General features: G+C 38.4%; 1 protein-coding gene across 2 annotated transcripts in view; it reads right to left on the bottom strand.

The window, feature by feature from the left end:
• Nucleotides 1-20892, bottom strand: part of LOC111153963 (phosphodiesterase 5A) — a 156097-nt gene that overhangs the window by 43660 nt on the left and 91545 nt on the right. For both annotated transcript variants that reach the window (XM_022513324.1, XM_022513330.1), the window contains exons 10-11: nt 20533-20708; nt 17093-17152 (exon numbers count right to left, since the gene is read on the bottom strand). In XM_022513324.1, coding sequence (XP_022369032.1) covers nt 17093-17152; nt 20533-20708 — 236 coding nt within the window. The remainder of the gene's footprint in view (nt 1-17092; nt 17153-20532; nt 20709-20892) is intronic.

Raw genomic sequence — 20892 nt, 5'->3', positions numbered from 1 at the left:
CAACTGCTGGGCAAGCCGGCAGTGCGGAGGTGGGAATGAGCCCACCTTGTAACTCAAAGCAGATTGCAGCTGCTTCCCAAAACGGGCTGCGCTCCACAAGAGAACAGATGTTTTGTTTTTTTTTCCTTTAGGGCATCGTTATTCTTACAGAAGTTGTCTTTTGTTCCTTCCACAAAGAATATTCTAGATGCTATGGGATAAAGACAGCCAACTCAGCTTGCGCCTCTCTCCTTGACCCTCGAATTCCCAACCATGTTCAGTCTTGGGGCGTGTTCAGTCACCCCACACCACGACTCAGCCTCTCCGAGCAGACCCTGGTGGGGATGCGCAAATGTTTTCCTTGGGAACCTTGAGCTCAGTGATACAGAGGTTCAGCATTCTCAGAACTGATTGCTAGCCAGCCATGAGCACGTTGGAGGTCACTTACAGCCCTTGTAAACTGCCTCTTTGACCACTGCGGGGCAATTCAACTTTCTGTGTGTCTTGAAATGGCTTGGGATAAAGGTGATTTTAAATAAAACTTATTGCCTGTAATTCTTACCATTTCATAAAGCAAGAGGAAATTCTTCATTTAAGTCACCTTTTAATGACCCTTTATTTCTAATACTTCGACCCCTTTACACCATTTTTGCAAAATTATTTAAAACACAACCGACTCCGGAAGTGAAATTCATTAAGGGTGAAACTAAGCCTATCTTTGGGAGTAAGACTGGACTGGGCTAAAGGAAGCAGTATTCAGTTTTTAAAATATTTTAATTTCTTATTGTTCTTAGAAACAGTTGTTCTGAATGCCATCTGATAAGGAGCTAAATATTAAAGTGATCACAATTAGCTAGATTAACTACCACATTTACAGTTCAGCATTAGACAATGATCATAAAAGAACAATTTTATTTATTTATTTATTTATTTTTAAAACGATTTTATTTATTTGACAGACGGAGATCACAAGTAGACAGAGAAGCAGGCAGAGAGAGAGGAGGAAGCAGGCTCCCCACTGAGCAGAGAGCCTGATGCGGGGCTCGATCCCAGAACTCTGGGATCATGACCTGAGCCAAAGGCAGAGGCTTTAACCCACTGAGCCACCCAGGAGCCCCAAAAGAACAATTTTAAAGCAAAGTGAAACACACGGTAAAAATGTATATTTGTGGGACACCTGAGTGGCTCAGTCATTTAAGGGGACAACTCTTGACTTTGGCTCAGGTCATGATCTCAAGGTCATGAGATCGAGCCCCACGTTGGGCTCTGCACTCAGTGAGGTGTCTGCTTGCCCCTCTCTCTCCCCTTTAGCCTCTCCCTGCCGCTCTATCGAATAAATGAATAAAATCTTTAAAAAAAGGTATGTTTGCTATTAAGGGTTCTAGTCCCAGTGTTCCACTGACTTTATTCACCCTCAACAAGACATTCAACCTCTCTGTTTTCTCATGTAAAATGAGGGGGTTGGGTTAAAGTGTCTCCGAGGTTTAATATTCTGAATTTACATTCTATTTATCTCTCTGGCCAGAGGACTCCAGCATCTCTTATTGCCTCCTCACTGTGGAAGGAAGTGACCACCCTGTAGGTGGCATCTGAATCTTCCCAGTGACTTCCCTGTACAGGGCTCCATCTCCTGTCTGGGACCCTCTCCTCAGTTAAGGAAAATGGGTGGGTACACCTTAGCTGTTACGTTATGTTGTGTCTTTCATGCTTGATTCCACATTCATGTCACTGTCAGGCCTCCTCACACGAGAGTAGGGATCGTCCACAACTCCTGGCTAAATAAGGGCCACAACCTCCGCGTGCATGTAGAGGATTAGACAGGGTAGCATCTCAACCTGCTGCAAGAATGCTCTAAACGAAAATTTGAGTTTCCTGAAATTGCCATTTGTATTTTTGTGGGGAAGGGTAAAGGAGGAGGCCTAAAGTTTTCCCATTTGTTTTTTAGGTTAATTAATACTCTTTCTCACCTCCAGTCCTCTTTAACCATTTTTCCTCCTTAGAACGCACCACCCTCCCCAAGTTTTCATAAGCTAGTTGATCTCTCATCTTTCCTAGCCGCACCAGGGAAACACTCACTGGTGTGTCTCTTTGATAGATATTATACCAAGATTCCATCAGCATCTATTTCAACCTTTTGCTAATGAGCCTTCATTTTCTGAAGAGTCTAGAAGGCTCAAAAATAAATTTCTGTGACTCCCTTGCAGCTAGGGTTCCAGACTGATTCTGGTTTCGTCAGTGAGGTACAGACATGCTTTGTTTCGCTGTGCTTTGCAGATGTTGTTGTTTGAACCAACTGAAGATTTACGGTAACCCTGCATCAAGAAGTCTGTCAGTACTATTTTCCACTAGCATTTGCTCACTTTGTGTCTCTATGTCACATTGTGGTAATTTTCACAATATGTTAAACTTTTTCATTATCATTACATTTGTTATGGTGATCCGTGATAAGGGATCTTTGATGTAACTACTGTAATTGTTTTGGGGCACCATGAACTGTGCCCATATAAGACGGTAAACCTAACCGGTAAATGTTGTGTGTGTCCTGCTGCTCCACCGACCTGCTGTTCTACCATCTCTCCCTCTCCTTGGGCCTCCCTATTCTCGGAGACAATACAATAGTGAAATTAGGCCAATCAATAATCCTGCAATGACCTCTAAGTGTTCGAATGAAGGAAGAGTCGTACGTTTCTCACTTTAAATCAAAAGGTAGAAATGATTGAGCTTAGTGAGGAAGGCATGTCAAAAGCCAAGGCCTCGTGCTCTAGTTGGCCAAGTTGTGAATGCAAAGGAGGAAATTAAAGGTGCTACTCCAGTGAACACGCACATGATAAGAAAGCAAAGTACCCTTATTGCTGATACGGAGAAAGTTGCAGTGGTCTGGAGAGAAGATCAAAGCAGCCACAACATTCCATTAAGCTAAAGCCTAATCCAGAGCAAGGCCCTCACTCTATTCAATTCTATGAGGGCTGAGAGAGGAAGCTAAAGAAAAGTTTGAAGCCAGCAGAGGTCGATTCATAAGGTTTAAGGAAAGACGCCGTCTCTGTGACATAAAAGTACAGGATGAAGCAGCAAGGGCTGACAGAGAAGCTACAACAAACCATCCAGAAGATCTAGCTCAGATCATCCATGAAGGTGGCTACACCGAACTACAGATTTTCAATGTAGATGAAGCATATCCTATTGGAAGAAGTGCTGGGTAGGACTTCTGTAGCTAGAGAAAAGTCATTTGCAAATATCTCCCTCCATTCAGTAGGTTGCCTTTTTGTTTTGGTTTCCTTTGCTATGTAAAACCTTTCTCCTTTGATATAGTCTCATTTGTTTATTTTTGCTTTTGTTGCCCTTGCCTGAGGAGACAGATCCAAAAAAATATCGCTGGGACTGATGTCAAAGAGTTTACTGCTTATGCTTTCTTTCAAGAATTTTGTGGTTTCCACTGTTACATTTTGAGTTTATTTTTGTATATGGTGTATGAAAGTGGTCCAGTTTCATTCTTTCCCATGTATCTGTCCAATTTCCTCAACACCATTTATTGAAGAGACTGTCTTTTTACCACTGTATATTCTTACCTCCTTTGTGGAAGATTAATTGACCACATAAGCATGGGTTTATTTCTGGCCTCTCTATTCAGCTGCATTGGTCTGTGTGTCTGTTTTGTGCCAGTACCATAGTGTTATGATTACTTAGCTTTGTAGTATAGTTTGAAAACAGGGAGTGTGATTCCTCCAGCTTTGGTCTTCCTTCTCAAGATCACTTTGGTTACTTGGGGTCTTTTGTGGTCCTGTGCAAATTTCAGAATTGGTTGTTCGAGTTCTGTGAAAAATGCTCTTGGTATTTTGATAGGGATTGCAATGAATCTAGAAATTGCTTTGGGTAATATGGACATTTTAACAATATTAATTCCTCAAATCCATAAGCACAGATTGATTTTTCCATTTATTTGTGTCTTTACTTTTTTTCATCAAGGTTTTATAGTTTTCAAAGAACAAGTCTTTTATGTCTTTGGTTAAATTTATTCCTAGGTAGTAATTCTTTTTGATATAATTGCAAATGGGATTGTTTTCTTAATTTCTTTCTAGTACTTTGTTATTAATGTACAGAAATGCCACAGATTTCTGTATATTAATTTTGTATCCTGTGACTCACTGAATTCATTTATTAGTTTTTTTATGGAGTTTTTAGACTTTTCCCTATATAGTATCAAGCCATCTGCAAATAGTGAGTTGTACTTTTTCCTTTCCAATTTGGAAGTCTTTTATTTATTTATTTTTTTGCTTGATTCTCTGGCTAGGGCTTAGAATACTATGTTTAATACAAATGGCATGAGTGGGCATCCTTGTCTTATTTCTAATTTTAGAGAAAAACTTTTCAACTTTTCCATATTGAATATGATGTTTGCTATGGGTTTGTTATACATGGTCTTTATTATGTTGAGGTATGTTCCTTTTATTAAAAGGAACATTAAAAGTTTATTAAAAACTCTGTTGAGAGTTTTTAATCATAAGTGCATGTTAAATTTTGTTAAATGCTTTTTTCACATCTATTGAGATGATCACATGATTTTTACCATTCATTTTATTAATGTGGTATATCACACTGATTTGCAGATATTAAATCATCCTTGCATCTCTGGAATAATCCCACTTGATCATGGTGATCCTTTTAATGTACTGGTGCATTTGGATTCTAATATTTGTTAAGAATTTCTGCATCTATGTTTATCAGCAATATTGGCCTATAATTTTCTTTTTTTGTGGTGTCTTTGCCTGGTTTTGGTATCATGGTAATGCTGGCCTCATAGAATGATTTTTGAAGCATCCTTTGCCCTCTTTTATGGGGGGGGTTAATAATTTGAGAAAGGTAGATATTAACTCTTCTTTAAATATTTGGTAGAATTCACTTGTGAAGCCATCTGGTCCTGACTTTGTTTATTGGGAGTTTTTTTAAATTACTGATTAAATTTCATCACTAGGAATTGTTCTGTTCAGATTTTCTATTTCTTTGTTGTTCGGTCTTGGAAAACTGTTGTTTCTAAGAACTGACCCAATTTTCACTTAACCAACTGAGCCACCCAGGCGCCCCAAGTTCCTTTGTGTTTCTGTAGCATCTGTTATAACTTCTCTTTTACTTCTAATTTTATTTCTAATTTTCATTTCTATTTGAGCCCTCTGGTTTTATTCTTTTTTTTTTTTTTCCTCTCATGAGGAGTATGGTTACAGGTTTATCTATTTTGTTTGTCTTTTCAAAGAATCAGTTCATTTCTTTGATGTTTTCTATTTGATTTTTTAGTTTCTATTTCATTTGTTTCTACTCTGATCTTTGTTATTTCCTTCATTCTACCAACTTTGGGCTTTGTTTTTTTTCTAGTTCCTTTAGACATAAAGTTAGATTATTTTTTGAACTTTATCTTGTTTCTTGAGGTAGGCCTATATGCTTTAACTTTTCCTCATAGACTTGTTTGTGCTCTGTCCCATATATTTTGGAATGTTGTATTTCCATTTTCATTTGTCTCTAGGAGTTTTTTTGATTTCCTCTTTGGTTTCTTCATTGACCCATTGGTTGTTTAGTAGCCTATTGTTTAGCTTCTATGTGCTTGTGTTTTTTCCACTTTTCTTCTTATAATTGATTTCTAGTTCCATACTGTTCTGGTGGAAAAAGATGCTTGATATATTTGCTTCTTACATTTATTGAGACATATTTTTGGCCTAACATGTGACCTATCCTGGAGAATATTCCATGTGTACCTGAAAACAATGTGTATTCTGCTGTTTTTGTATGGAATGCTCTGTATATATTTAAGTCCATCTTGACTAATGTGTCACTTAAAACCAATGTTTCCTTATTGACTTTTTGTATGGATGATCTATCCATTTGATGTAAGTGGGTTTTAAATCTTCTACTATTGTTGTGTTACTGTCAATTTCCCCCTTTATGTCTGGTAATATTTGTTTTATGTACTAAGCTGCCTCTAAGTTGGGTGCATAGATATTTACAAGTGTCATACCCTCTTGATGGAGTGATCCTTTTATCATTATGTCTTTCTCTTGTTACAGTCTCTGTTTTAAAGTATATTTTGTGGGGTGCCTGGGTGGCACAATTGCTTAAGCATCCAACTCTTGGTTTTGGCTCAGGTCATGATATGATCTCAGAGCTGTGACTGAGCCCCACGTCGGGCTCTGCACTCAGGGCAGAGTCCTGCTTGTCCCTCTCCCTCTGCTCCTTCCCCGACTCTCTCTACAATAAATAACAAATCTTTAAAAAAAAAAAAAAGTCTACTTTGCTTTTTTTCCCCATTTATTTGCATGTGATATCTTTTTCCATCTCTTCATTTTCAGTCTGTGTGTATCTTTAGGTCTCAAGAGAGTCTCTTGTAGGTAATGTGTAGATGGGTCTTGTTTCTTTATCCATTCAGCCACACTATTTCTTTTGATTGGAGCATTTAGTCTATTTACATTATTGATAGATATGTACTTACTGACATTTTGTAGTTTTCTGGTTGTTTTTGTGGTTCTCTGTTCCTTTTACTCTTGCTTCCTTCTCTTGTGATTTGGTGACTTTCCATAGTGTTATGTTTTTATTCCTTACTCTCAATTTTTTTATGTGTCTATTATAGGTATTTCATTTCTGGTTACCATAAAGTTCATATACAACATCCTAGGTATATACCAGTCTATATTAAGTCGATGGTCACTAAAATTTGAGCACATTCTAAAACATTAGATTTTTACTCCACTGTATGTTTTGTTTTTGACACCATATTTTACATATATTTTGTGTAGCCTCCGACTAATTATTGTAGATGTAGAGGATTTTATTACTTTTGTCTTTTAACCCCCATAATAGTTATATAAATGGTTGACCCAGTACCTTTATTGTCTATTCACCTTACCAGTGAGATTTTTTCTTTAGTAATTTTCTTATTGTTAATTATGACCTTCCTTTTCCATTTAATGAAGTACCTTTAACATTTCTTGTAAGGCCAGTTTATGGTGGTAAACTCCTTTAGCTTTTGTTTGTTGGGGAAACTCCTTACCTCCCATTCAGTTCTGAATGATAACCTTGCCAGGTAGAGTCTTGTTTCTTCCTTTCAGCAGTTTGAATATATCGTACAACTCTCTTCTAGCCTATAAAGTTTCTGCTGAAACATCAGTTGATAGTTTTGTAGGGGCTCCTTTGTATACAACTAGTTGTTTTTCTCTTGCTGCTTTTAACATGATCTCTTTAACTTTTGACACTTGGATTATAATGTGTCTTGGTGTTGTTATCTTCGGGTTCTTCTTTTTGGGGCTTTCTGTACTTCCTGGAGTTGGATGTTTCCTTCCTTCACTAGGTTAGGAAAGTTTTTAGACATTATTTCTTCAAACAGGTTTTTGGTCCCTTTCTCTCTCTCTTATCCTTCTGGGACCCCTATCTGAGTGTTAGTATGCTTGATGTTGTCCTTTCAACTATCCTCATTTTAAAAAATTCCTTTTCTTTTTGCTCTCATTGGGTGATTTCCACTCCCCTGTTTTAAAGAAGTTGATTTGTTCTTCTTCATCATTTAATCTGCTGTTGATTCCCTCTAGTGTATTTTTAATTTCAGTTATTGTATTCTTTCAGCTGATCAGCTCTCTTTTTGTATTTTCTATCTCTTTGTTGAAGTTCTCATTGCATTCATCCATTCTTCTCCCAAGATCAGTAGGCATCTTTATAACCATTTCTTTGAACTCTCTGTCTGGTAGATTATTTACGTCCATTTCATTTATTTCTTTTCTGCAGTTTTATCTTGTTCTTTCATTTGGAACATAATCTTCTGTCTCTTCATTTTGCCCGACTCTCTGTCTGCTTCTATGGATTAGGTAGATCAGTTATGTCTCCTTGTCTTGAAGGAGTGACTTTATGTAGAAGGTGTCTTATGGGACCCTGAGGTGCAAATTCCCCTGGTCACCCACCCCTCTGGGTATGGCAGGGTGGAGGACCACCCACCGGTTGTTGTAGGGTGAGGTTACCTGGGGCTGTGCCATTGTCATGGGTCAGGGCAGTGGGGTGGAGTCACTTGGGAGGAGCACAGGCCAGGGTGGGTGGGCTGCAGGGAAATGCCAGGGCAGGGCAAGCAGTACTAGCACTGTACGTGGAGAATGTCAGAAATGATACCTGCGAGGCAGGGCAGCTTCTCAGGGTAGCCAGGTAAAGGGGAGAGACAAAAAAAAAAAAAAAAGGCATCCACTAGTATTTCTATCCCTGGGGAAGTTTCCAACAGATCTCCAAATTAGTTCCATGCCCTAAATTTAGTCAATTCAATTAGTCAATGAATGTCATTCACATGTAACACAAACACTTTTCAAACTGTTGCTTCTGCTCTGGGACTCAGAACAAGTGAGACTGCGCACAAGCCCTTTAATTAAGAGCAGAGTCTTAGTTTCCTACTGTCCTCTGGCTCTCCTGGACTTAAGCCCCACTGGTTTTCAAAGCCAGATGTTATGGGAGCTCATCTTCCTAGTGCAGGTTTCTTGGGTTAGAGAGCCCGATGCGGAGGTTGGGCCCTTATTCCTTAGAGACAGCCTTTGCAATTGTGGTATCTTCCTGTTTGAAGGTTGCCATGCTAGGTGGTGTGGGTCCGGAGAAGACTGCATCTCTGCCTCCTTTGGTTGTCTTGATGTGACTTTTCCTTTATATCTTTAGTTCCATAAAATTGTAGTTTTACTAGTCTTCAAGTCATTCTCAGAGATTTTTTTTTTTAAAAGATTTATTTATTTATTTATTTATTTGTCAGAGAGAGAGAGAGGGAGAGAGAGCAAGCACACGCAGACAGAACGGCAGGCAGAGGCAGAGGGAGAAGCAGGCTCCCCGATGAGCATGGAGCCCGATGCGGGACTCGATCCCAAGACGCTGGGATCATGACCCGAGCCGAAGGCAGCTGCTTAACCAACTGAGCCACCCAGGCGTCCCTCTCAGAGATGTTTTATATGTAGTTGTAGTTTTGGTGTGTCTATGGAAGGCACTGAGTTCTGAATTTTTATTGCAAATCCAAACATGCTATTTCTAGAAGCAGTAGCCAAAACCTAGATGCAATTTTATCCTGCAGGTTGCTGAATACAGTTCAGGATGAAATCAAAGATTTGCCACATCTCTTACATGAAAAACTACACATACCCCAGACCATTCATTCTAGAATGTCTCTATATTATGTAATTTCACAATGTAATACACTTTAAAGTCATTGCTTTTTGTTTCTGGCTATAATAATATAATATTGTATAATTATAGTATATATTGTATATAGCCCTACACTATTCAAGGTCTGAGAAGGTAGAGATTTATTATTTTTGTCATGTGGAACACCTAATATAATGCCCACACAGAGTCGGAGGTAAATACAAATGTGTAAATGAAAATCTTTTTGTGATCATCAAGCACCTAGCCAGTTCTCCATAATATTAAATTAAATTTAATTTGGCAAAGAGTTATAATATAAATGTTAACATTAATAATGAACCATGCTGTGTTAGAAACAACAGATATATGCTTTCTCATGCTATAGTTGTTTTTAATTTTATTTGCTTTAAAAATTTTTAAATATAGCTGAACACCTTTCATCTGCCCAATAAATATTTCATTACTATAATTTTTAAAAAATCGGCTTCAGTTTGCCTTAACTCTCACTAAAGTTTGATTCATTCATTCATTCCAAGAACACTGGGAATGCAGGATGGGAAAGCTAGGACCCCAATCCACTTTTTAGTAACTCTGGCAAGAAGTTACCAGTCAATCCTAGATTACTCCCCTCAAGTAGAGAACTGGTCGTACGGCATAAACAAAGGTTTACATTTGTTCTTATGACACATGGTATTTTTTCCTTCCAGATTTTCCACCTACCTGTTCCACTTAGACTAATTTTAAAAAAATTAGTGTATACTTCCTTGAAGTGCACATTATTAGAATCACTCAGACAAAAAGACATGAAACATGACAGGACACATCAAGATCTTGTTGCTGCTACTACTAGATTTTGAGAACTGATTTTCCTCTTGCCGTTACCACTACTAAAAATAACTAATTCTTACTGGCGCATAAGGTACCAGAAACTCCAGTCCCTACAACTCTGCTAGGTAAATTCTTTTGTTATCCTCATTTTATAGATAAAGAACCTGAGAGACAAAAGAAGTCACAGATTTGCCTGAGATCATGGAGCTGGAAGTTGAAGCTAGTTTTTCTCCAGACCCATGTGGCTTTATATATTTCATCAACAAATAAATTATTTCTAGCTTCATAATCATTTTAAAGAAAAAAAAGAGCAAAATCTTGTTGAATACTGAAGAAGCTTGAGTTGTGTATTTCATGCTAGAGTAGAGGCTCTCTAAAAGTCTGGATTCTCCAAAATCTACTGATTGATTCATTCACACAATCATCTAACAAGCTATGTAAACCGGGTTCCTGTTAAGCAACCAGTAAAGGGTAGCTATGACGATGAGGATGGGTCAAGAACAGGCTGGTGGAGAAGACAGGCATATAAATAGTTGAAATACAGTTTTTAAAGTGATGACACAAGTATGTTAGTAGTTTGCAACTGAGCCGTAACAACACAATGACAGACAATGTAAGTACACATTTTAACTACTTTTTTTAGTCACTTGTGATGATTAACTTTTTGTCTCAACTTGACTGGACAAAAGGTGCCCAAATTAAACATATTTCTGGGTATGTCTGTGACAGTATTTCTGGATGAGATTAGCAATGAATCAGTGGACTCAGGAGATTACCCTCCCCAGTGTGGGTGGGCATCATCCATCCGTTTAGGGCTTGAGGAGAACAAAAGATGGAGGAAGAATATGCTGCTTTTTGCTCCCTATGGAGTTAGGATAACTCATCTCATCTTCTCAGGCCACTGGACTTGGATTTCAACCATCAGCTCCTCTGTCCTCAGACCTTTAGACTCAAACTGAATTATACCACTGGTTTTCCTGGGTCTCCAGCCTTGCAGACAATAGACTGCTGGATTTCCCAGCTCCCATTGTGTGAGCCAATTCCTCAGAATAAATCTCTCACCTACTGGTTCTGTTTCTCTGGAGAACCCTGGCTAATATAGTCACATATTTTTCTAAAGTCAAAGAGAGGGGCACCAGGGTGGCTCAGTTGTTAAGCATTTGCCTTTGGCTGGGGTCATGATCCCGGGGTCCTGGGATGGAGCCCTGTGCTGGGTTCCCTGCTCAGTGGGAAGCCTGCTTCTCCCTCTCCCACTTCCCCTGCTTATGTCCCATCTCTCGCTGCCTCTCTCTCTCTCTGGCAAATAAATAAATAAATATAATCTTAAAAAAAAAAAAAAAGTCAAAGAGAATCTATCCCTAGCATCATCAGTGCCTTACATAAGATGAATGACAGACTTTTTAAAATTCAACTATTTCTTATTATGAAGGCTTCTACACAAGTGGAGAGGGTCCCTCTTTGTTCACTTAATAGAAAAATAAAACTTTAAAGGAAATAAACTATTTATAAAGTGTACAGTCTCCTTGAAGCCCAAAAAGCATGTGTCCATAGAAAAATAATACACTTGGGTAAGGTAAATAAAAGAATCATTTAAAAATTATTGAGTTTCTTATTTTTGGTGGATGCCTCATGAAAAAGGTTTATATTTAGCCTGTGGCAAAGTCTCTGGTAACCTCAGAAGAAAATAAAGACATGTGGCTACATGGCTACACAATTTGCTCAATTGTATAATCTTTATACAAAAAAGGTCACACTGCTATCAAAGGCATTCTACCTGCCTTAGGTCTGAAGTATCAAATCTCAAGAGCAAAAATAAAATTATGAAAACAACTCCCAATAGTCACCTTAAGAAAAGGCTCCTTATTCAGAAAGTTATTTATTAAAATAAGTTTGAAAAGAAGAGCAGTGGGGCACCTGGGTGGCTCAGTAGTGAAGTGTCTGCCTTTGGCTCAGGTCATGATCCCGGGGTCCTGGGATTGAGCCCCGTGTCAGGCTCCCAGTTCAGTGGAAAGCCTGCTTCTCCCTCTCTCACTCCCCCTGCTTGTGTTCCCTCTCTTACTGTAGTCTCTCTCTGTCAAATAAATAAATAAAATTAAAAAAAAAAAAAAAAGAAAAGAAGAGCAGAATACTGAACTTGGTCTCTCATAAAATGTCAGATTCTTCCAATTTGCTTCAGTATTTCATGAAGGCATTGTGTTACATTACTCCTCCGGATGTTTATTCAATATAAATGTTAGGAAGAAAAGAGATTTTCTTTAATGATCCATTCTTCAAGGAAATTATTTTCAGGGATAAAATTAATGTAAGATAACTGACGAGTTTATGGGTAGCTACAAGGAGGGATCCTCAGTTAGGGGTTTTGGGCTCTGCCCATCAGTCCCTGATCCCTACCCCCCACCCAGTGGAGCGCCATGTTACACAGAGTGGACCAGTTTGGCTTCCAGGTCTTTGAATAAAGCCGTTTGACAGCCATCACATTATACTTTACAGGAGCCTAATGTCTCTCTTCCCCACTTTTAACATGCACAGAAAATATGTTCTTAAAAAAAAAAAATCCACACCATTCAAAAACCTGTTAGAATTTATCTTTCTCTAAGAGCGAAGTGAATCCAAATGCATACAAGAAAGAAATCTACTTATATAAAGGGAGGTGAATATTCAAAGAACCAAATCTTACACAGAATAAAGAAGTGAATAAGGCAAAGCAGGACAGGATTAGCATATTTTCTTTAATAACTACATCAACATGTTTTATGATTTTTCTTTCTTTCTAATATTATATAAATGTAATCTTTTAAATCTCATGGTGAAGAGGCACAGATTGTAAAAAATAATGAGCGAACGGTTTGCCAAAACCATGTAAAGATGGCACATGACAATGTAAAGATTCTGATAAAATGTATATATGCTTTTAAGTAAAACCTTCAAGGTAAATTTCTGACTACAGTTAGGAATAATTAGCACAGATCTGGTTAACATCTAGTAAGGATATAAGAAGTTCAAGAACGGCGCCACTATACTTTGGAGCTAAGATTACTGTTGGAAGTAATCCACTAGGAAAATCAGAGCAGAAAAGATAAGATTAGCTTGCCAAAGGAAAACAGGGAAGAATCAAACAGAATCTATTGCCAATGCGGAAAAGATATAGCCCAGTTAGTGTTATAGACACCTATAAAAAATGAATGTATCAACTGATGGCGAACAGGAAGTCCAAAGGACTCAGATGGTTTCAGGGTAATTCTAACACCTGTTTGAAGAAGAGGGCGCCTTACTAGATGCCATAGGTTGCTACAGTTCAGGGACACTGGTTATCGAGATCGTAACATCAACTCTTCTTTGTTAGTATCGGTTCAAAATTTTCCATTTGTAATTTGACTGTCCATATACAGATTTTCCTCAAAAATGAGGGAACGTGATGATCATCTTGATACAAGGAATTGGATCTATACTCTGACACTGACCTAGACATCAGAGATGTGGGTCAGGGAGCCAGCTTTGCTGTAGGTGACAGCAGGAACACACACACCTGATCAAGGGAGTTCCTGTGAAGTTTCTGGTTCTGAAAGATTAAGGTCAAGATGAAATAAATTCTGCCCTAGGAAATCCTGCCTAAGTGGTCAGCTTCTTCCTCTCTCACTATTTTGAAGCAGAAAACCTTTCAGGATACAAAAGGGTCTGTTTGCTTTTAGATACATTACGTCTGATCACAGAAGCTGTACGGACTGACCTGAAAAAGCACCGAGTCCGTGACAAAACTGAGAAGCTTATTTTAAAAAACTAAACTCTAATACATATTTACTTACTGCTCTTCTAACAAGAGAGGAAAGCAGAAAAGGCAATCTGTCAATCAAATATTCAGTTACTGGAAATAAACACTGATTACTCTCTGACATCTTAACTAATAATTTTCTAATAACCATAACCAGGTAGCTGGGGTCCATTTATTTTTATGTGATACAATTTGTGCCTAAAGATCATTAAATGGGATATGGTAGAAGCTTAATTTCTATTTCTGCTATACCCAATTTTAAGTCAAGAGAAATTAGATTAAAACCTCAGGTAAAACAAGGAAAAAAATAATAAGGATTCTGAGTTTCCTGTCAACTTTGTTATACTTCTGTTGTAATTAGAGAACTTTTCTGGACACAGGCATAAATATTTAGCATCCTGAAGTATATTATTTAATTCAAGAACTAATTTGTAAAAAATAAAAGTTAAGAATACATTACACAGCTTTTCGATTTATTTTAGGTTTTGAATTGATGTAAATCATCAGATACATGACAAAGGCAGCAGCTTTGGTAGCTGCTGGATAATGCAGACACCTGTGTAGTTGGGGCTGTAAAGGAATTTTTATTAGATTGGTAGAAAACCAGCATTGAACTCAGTTGCTGAATTTCAACCAATTTAAATAAAGTACTTGACCTACAAGCTTATAACCCTAAATTTCTCAATGCAGCTGCCAGAAATCTATTTTCCAAATGAAACAACAGATGGCTTTGAACAATACTGCAATATGGCAATTTTCAGTTACTGCAAAGGGTTTTTGTCTGGTTAAAATTATGAAAATAACTGAGAAAATAACTTTCAAATTTTTCTGAAGGACTGCTATTTTCAAAGTGAAAAGCAAAGTTTAATAACCTAAGTGATTTTTCCAGCATTATCTTTAGACATTGCTCTATTTGCTAGTTTCTATTTATCTAAAACAACACATAGCAGACTGTAACCTTGCCCTCATTTTAGAACTAATTTAATACTCCTGCAGTGACTGCAAGCACTTCAAGATGTCTTTCCAAGTGATGATTTCCAACTCACAGTATGTCTTTAGTTCAAAACTTCATCATCCTGGGAGGATTAGACAAGTGGGCCAATTAAGCCTGATGTGAAAGATATTTAAAACCTATAAACCTTCGTAAATAACTGAAAAACTGCTCATTCCCTCAAATACCTCGTGAACAAAATAAATACAGCCCACCGAACCTCGGAATAAGGCTAACCCCAAAAGAAGCAGCTTAACCTTCCAGGACAAATCACCTCAATTTCTGAAACTGTTCTTGCCAAAGGACTCCACTTCCCACTCACTGATTTAATTGAGAACGTCTGTAAATTCTCCTCCTTCCTTCTTTTCCAGCTCATTATACCTCTCCAGTGCTGCGCAATGGAGTGTGGGCTCTGGGTGCGCGGGCTGCCTGGATTAGTACTTGCACCATCACTTACCACCCGGGAGATCCTGAGATCCTCTCAACTTCAAATTCCTCAAATTCCAAATGCTAACCAGTACTGACTTCATGGGGTTGCTGTGGACTAAATATACTAAACACACGCAAAGAACTTCAAAGATGCCAGGTATATGGTTAAGTGCTCAATAATACTATTATTATTATGATCGCTTCCCTCTTGTCTCACTCAATGCCTAGGCTGCTCCAAGGTCTAGATCTCTTCCCTGCCTTGCACTCACTCAACCCCCTACCTTCACCCTCTGTCCAAGAGCATGCTGGTTTAGCTGTGAGCAAGCCCCGCACACAACAACTAAGCAAACCAAAACACAAAACTTCACATGGTTCAGCCAATACCCTTCATAACTACTTCTCCACTCCCACTTTTACATAAAACTTAACTTTTAAAACTAGGCTATGATTCATTTCCTCCATTTTGTCACCATTCACTCTTACCTCGGGCAGTTTTACACCTAAAGTTGCTTCCTTACCAATCACGTGATCAGAGTCCGGCAGCCGTCTCTCAGTCCTGTTTCTCAACCTTCCTACCACTGATGGGCCCTCCTTCCCCTTTGAAACTCATCCCTTTGCCTTCTGCGCCACTGCACTATCCTAAATCTTCCTCCCTGCTTACCTACCACTTCTCAATCAGGTTCCTTTCCTACTTCTTCCATTGAAACCTGATTCCCAAGAGTTCTACCCTCAGTCTTCCTACCCCTCTCCCAACTGCTCCACTCCCATGGGACACCCCCAAACCCCATGGTGGGACCTCCAAATCTGGTTCCACACCCCGCCCCTAGTCCTGACTCCACTGACTGTTGAAAATGTCCATTCTGGTGATTCTACCAGAGCCTCACACTTACCACGTTCTAAGTCAAATCTACCACTTTCCCTTCTTAACATTTCCACTCTTGACAGTTAATGACACCATCATTTTTTGAATTATGAAGGTCAAAGCACTTCAATCATCTTTAATATTCTGTCTCTCTAACAGCTCATAACAGACAGTACAGTGGTCTGTGCATGAGCTCTGGAACTAGACCACATGAGCTCGCATCCTGACTTCCCTACTTTCTGCTGGTGTGACCTTGAGCAAGTCACTTGGCTTCTCTAGCTTCAGGGTGGCCTCCATAACACAGCTGTGCAGATTACATAAGGAAACGTACATAAGGCCATAGCAGGTTGGCATTTGGCAAGCTATGATGACGATGACAATGAAAAAGAATCTTAATCATCTGTTCGCACCCTTCTCATTCTTTACAGACTCTCGTCACATCTCACGTAGACCTTCTCCATGTTGCCCCAAGTAAATTTCAACTCAGAAGGCCACTTGCCTTTGTTGTCAATGTGTAAGTGTCTCAAATGATCTCAACCAAGACCAAGGGCATTTAACATTCTACTTACATATCAGGATTTTTTTTCTCATAGCATACTAAATAAAAAACATAATGAGCATTCAGGAACTGACCTTATTTGAACCCAATTTCAAATAACATTCCATAAGCCACATGGTCAGACATTAAAATCACTCTCAGTTCTCAATAAGGCAGAGCAGGTTATTGGCAACAAACTACAAAATCTTTGTTGTCATTACCCTTACCAAGCCACCACCTCATGGTCACCAGGCCACATTTCCCCAGGAACGGAAAGGTAAGTTATGTTTTGGCCTAAGAAAGACGTAACATTACTGGAAAAAAAAAATCAGAATCATATAATGTATTACAAAGTCAGTATGCTATCTTTTACTTTGTATCCTCAGTGACTTTGTAGCCTTACAAGAAAGTAGAATTAAACATTTTTATGAATGTCCATCTACGTATTTACCACAATGAATTCAACGGGATCATTGCTACTAGAAGCAGTTATCCTAAGAGAACCATGTTTATGTATTAATTAGATGTCGGCACTTAGTCACTTTAACAAAGAAAGAAAATTACCGCTAAGGACTGGAGTTCTCTTGTTTCTTCCTCTGCTGCTGAAGCATGATACGACAGAACCTACAGGATAAGAAACAAAGGAAAACAGGTTATCCAAGAGAGGACTACTGAATGTAGACTTTGACAGTCTTAAGCTTGAGATTCTGCTAAAACTTCCTAGAGACCGAACTAGATACCTCAGACTGTCAAATCTTGTTTCCTGCTTTCTTCAACAGAAAGAAAAGTCCCAGATTTTGATTCGATTACATGTTTCAGAAGACAAAAAGTTATACTCCCTACATTCAGAGTAAGTCTTGTCACTTTTATTCTGCACATTATTTATCAGCCATGCTACTGGCTCAGACTTGGCAGGAAATTTATTTTGTACATTTTTTTTTTCTTTTTGTGCTGCTTTTTAAAAAATAATAGTGACTTTAAATTTTTTTTACTTTTGTATTGAATTAAGAAAAAAAATCTTTGCATACACTGACATTTTAACATTGATATTTGGAAAGACAGTATAGAAGTGGCCCTCAGATGAGGCCCATAACCAGCGTAGAATTTCATAAAGAAAAATTGCATGGCTGGAATATAATGTCATACAGATTCAGGTATTCCTTTCCACTCATGTGTCAAGAGCGAAGAAGCATAGCCCTGGCCTGTAAACCCCTCTGTTGACATCTGAGGACACTGAGGCACAGGTGTTCTCATGACTTGGTGGCAAGCTCACACTTAGTGAGAGGACAGGGAGGCCTGCTTTCAACTCCTACTCTAGTACACTTTCAGTTACCTGAATAGAGTTAAAAAGCCAGGCTTACCATTTTCTTATACCTTAACGTAAGAGTCATTAATTCCCGATTTCAAAAGTAATAACTTCAAAGTAATGGGATAATATTTTATGTGAGGTAGTGGTCATATTTAAAATGTCTACTATATTTTTAAAAAATATTCTTGAAAGTTCATTTTTGACAGAGACAATACAGATTTACTAAAAGCCCCAAAGATTTTAGTATGATTGATAAGAAGGTGAGACATTTTCAGATTTTAAATGGTGACCTGAGTAACTGAGAGGCCTGAACTAGTTTTCCTTGAACCAGTCTTTAAAATTTGAAGCAACTGAAAATCTAAAATGGCGTATGTATCTCCTATCTTGTGATTCAGAACATTTATAATCCTGTACTACATCAGGTTTGTCTTCACATCTGAACCATAAAGCACTAGGAAAGCCTGGGAAACTTGGAGCTGCTGTCTTCTGCTTACATGGCATCGATGGGTCATGGCGGCTAATGCGTTGCTGCTGGGACCACAGAGCTAGTGTGTTGGGGAAAGTGCAGACTGTGGCCATACACTAGTCTGATATAAACAAATGCAATGCAACACATATGAATGGTTATGGGAAGAACATGTCATTCTAAATTAAAAAAAAAAAAGATTTTTGTCTCAATGAAGGTAAAAATAGCACCTTATTCATAAGGTCGTAAGGATTAATTTTGTTAATACAGGCATACCTCAGATATACTGCGGGTTTCCAGACCACTGCAACAAAGCCAATATCATAATAGAGTGAGTCAAATGAATGTTTTGGTTTCCCAGTGCATGTGAAAGTTATGCTGACACTATAGTGTATTAAGTGTGCAGTAGCATTATGTCTTAAAAAATCAATATAATACCTTATTTAAAAAATACTTCATTGCTTAAAAAAAAACAGTGAACCCATCACCTGAACTTTCAACAGGTCCTAATCACTATTACAGATCACTACAACAAATATAATAACAATGAAGAAGCTTGAAATACTGTGGGAATTACCAAAATCCTACACAGAGACATGAAGGGAGCAAATGTTTTGGCAAAATGACGCCAATAGACCTGCTCAACATAGGGTTGCCACAGACGGTCAGTGTATGAAAAATGCAGTATCTGTGACAGGCGATAAAGCAAAGCACCACAAAATGAGGTATGTCTGTACCTGTGAGCCTTAGAACACACAGTAAGCACATCTGATAAAGGTTAGCTATTATTATTGTTGTTGTTTTATTGTCATTATAATGATCATGGCTTCCAGGTCAAAATAATTCACCACCATAAGAAACCTGACGAGTTTGGGTCCCTGGCTTTTATCCAGTGCCTCATAAGAACAGGAAAATCTTTTTCAGGGTTAAACTAAAGACGGCTAATGAGTACATGGGCGCTCACTAAGGTATTCTATTTCTGTATATGCTTGCAATTTCCCATAATAAAAAGTTTTACAAAAAGAGATAATTTCTAACTGATAACTGGCTTAGATTCAATTCAGTATAAAACTGTGGGAACTATAAAAATTTGATTAAAAATTATATACTTACACACACATGCACACACGTGTATATATGTATATATGTATGAAACTACATGTGTACATATGTATTCTACAAGTGTAACTTGAGGTATGTGTGTACATATATACACACATATATTTGTGTGTACATATGTATGCAAACATACACATAGGTGTGTGTGTATTTGAAAAAGATTTCCAATGGCTTATAATCCAAGATCTCTTATATACTATGGCAAAACTATTAGTGTTATATATTCGTTTTAGAAAGTAAAGTATACCATGTTGGTTACTGGTAAATCTTTATAATGTATATCTTTTGAGCTACTTAGGTGAGGTGTTTTTTAAGAGGATTGGAGTAAAAGTTGCCATATTCCAAAGGCTGATACACATTGATCTCAATCAACTAAGAGTAGGCAAACATTCAAATATATTTCATGCCAGTGTATGAATAAGACACTGCCCTTTTGAAGTCTGTCCTAAACTGGTCTCTGATGTAAGACATTTCTGTGTTATACAAAGTGGACATTTTCAGACAGTTCATGGAAGTCATCTGGAAAGGGCTAGCCCGGCTCAGGCAGGCTAGTCCGACGTGGGAGGGAGCCTGCTCAAGGTCAGTGTCCCAAGCCAGTAGCTCACTAGCTGCCCGCACATTCAGAATCACCAGGGGAGCTTGGAATAATGTCGATTCCTGGCCTCTCCTGAAGACTTAGGAATCAGGATTTTTAGAAGTGGGATCCGTAAATCTGTCATCTGAAGGGGTTTCCCATGCCTCACTTCTGATTCTCCGAGTGCTTCGGGTTTCTGTTTTTATCTTTTAAGATGTGTGACTACAACTGTTCACAAAGAGATGGGGAAGCTCAGGCAACAGGAAAGGGACAGGATGCAGGTGACAGCAGATGTCTGTGTGACTGGATTCTTAAGCCTGAAGGAGTAAAGGGAAAGCCAGTCTGAGTTCTGGTTTGGTCATAGGACCTATGGTAAGTTTCTACAATATTCTGGGTGTCAGTTTCTTAGCTATTTATATGAGGATTCAGTCTGATTCTCTGAGGAGACAGCGTCCCCACAAGTGGTTCCGGGGGAAAGGGAAGAAGCTGAGTGTGTGGCCACAGAGACGGAGAGGGTCCCGCATGTGCCAGCCCACCTCCAGTGTGACCATTTGCTTGGCCATGGCTCTCTCCACCGCTTCATACATCTGTGTGTTCTGGATCCCCAAGCCACAAAAGATGACAAAAGCCTCCAGGAACTGTTCATCATTTCGGTTGAAAGGCTTAACCTTGCCAGTATTCTCCTCCATCTTATTAACAAGTTGGCAAACCCCTATAACAATCCAAGAAATCTGAGTAAATATTATTATTAATTATTATAGTTTTTATTGACTTTAAAATCTCCCTCCCCAAAGACTGTCTTATAATTTTGTATTAGGAATGCTTGGAATCTCCAAAGAAGCACACAGATCCTCACAAATATAAGCTAGAGAAGTAAACGGAATTAATTTATATGA

The sequence above is a fragment of the Enhydra lutris genome, unplaced genomic scaffold, assembly GCF_002288905.1.
Source record: "Enhydra lutris kenyoni isolate GAN:26980312 unplaced genomic scaffold, ASM228890v2 scaffoldscaffold3, whole genome shotgun sequence".
Taxonomy (NCBI): domain Eukaryota; kingdom Metazoa; phylum Chordata; class Mammalia; order Carnivora; family Mustelidae; genus Enhydra; species Enhydra lutris.
This window is presented reverse-complemented; position numbering and strand designations above follow the sequence as displayed.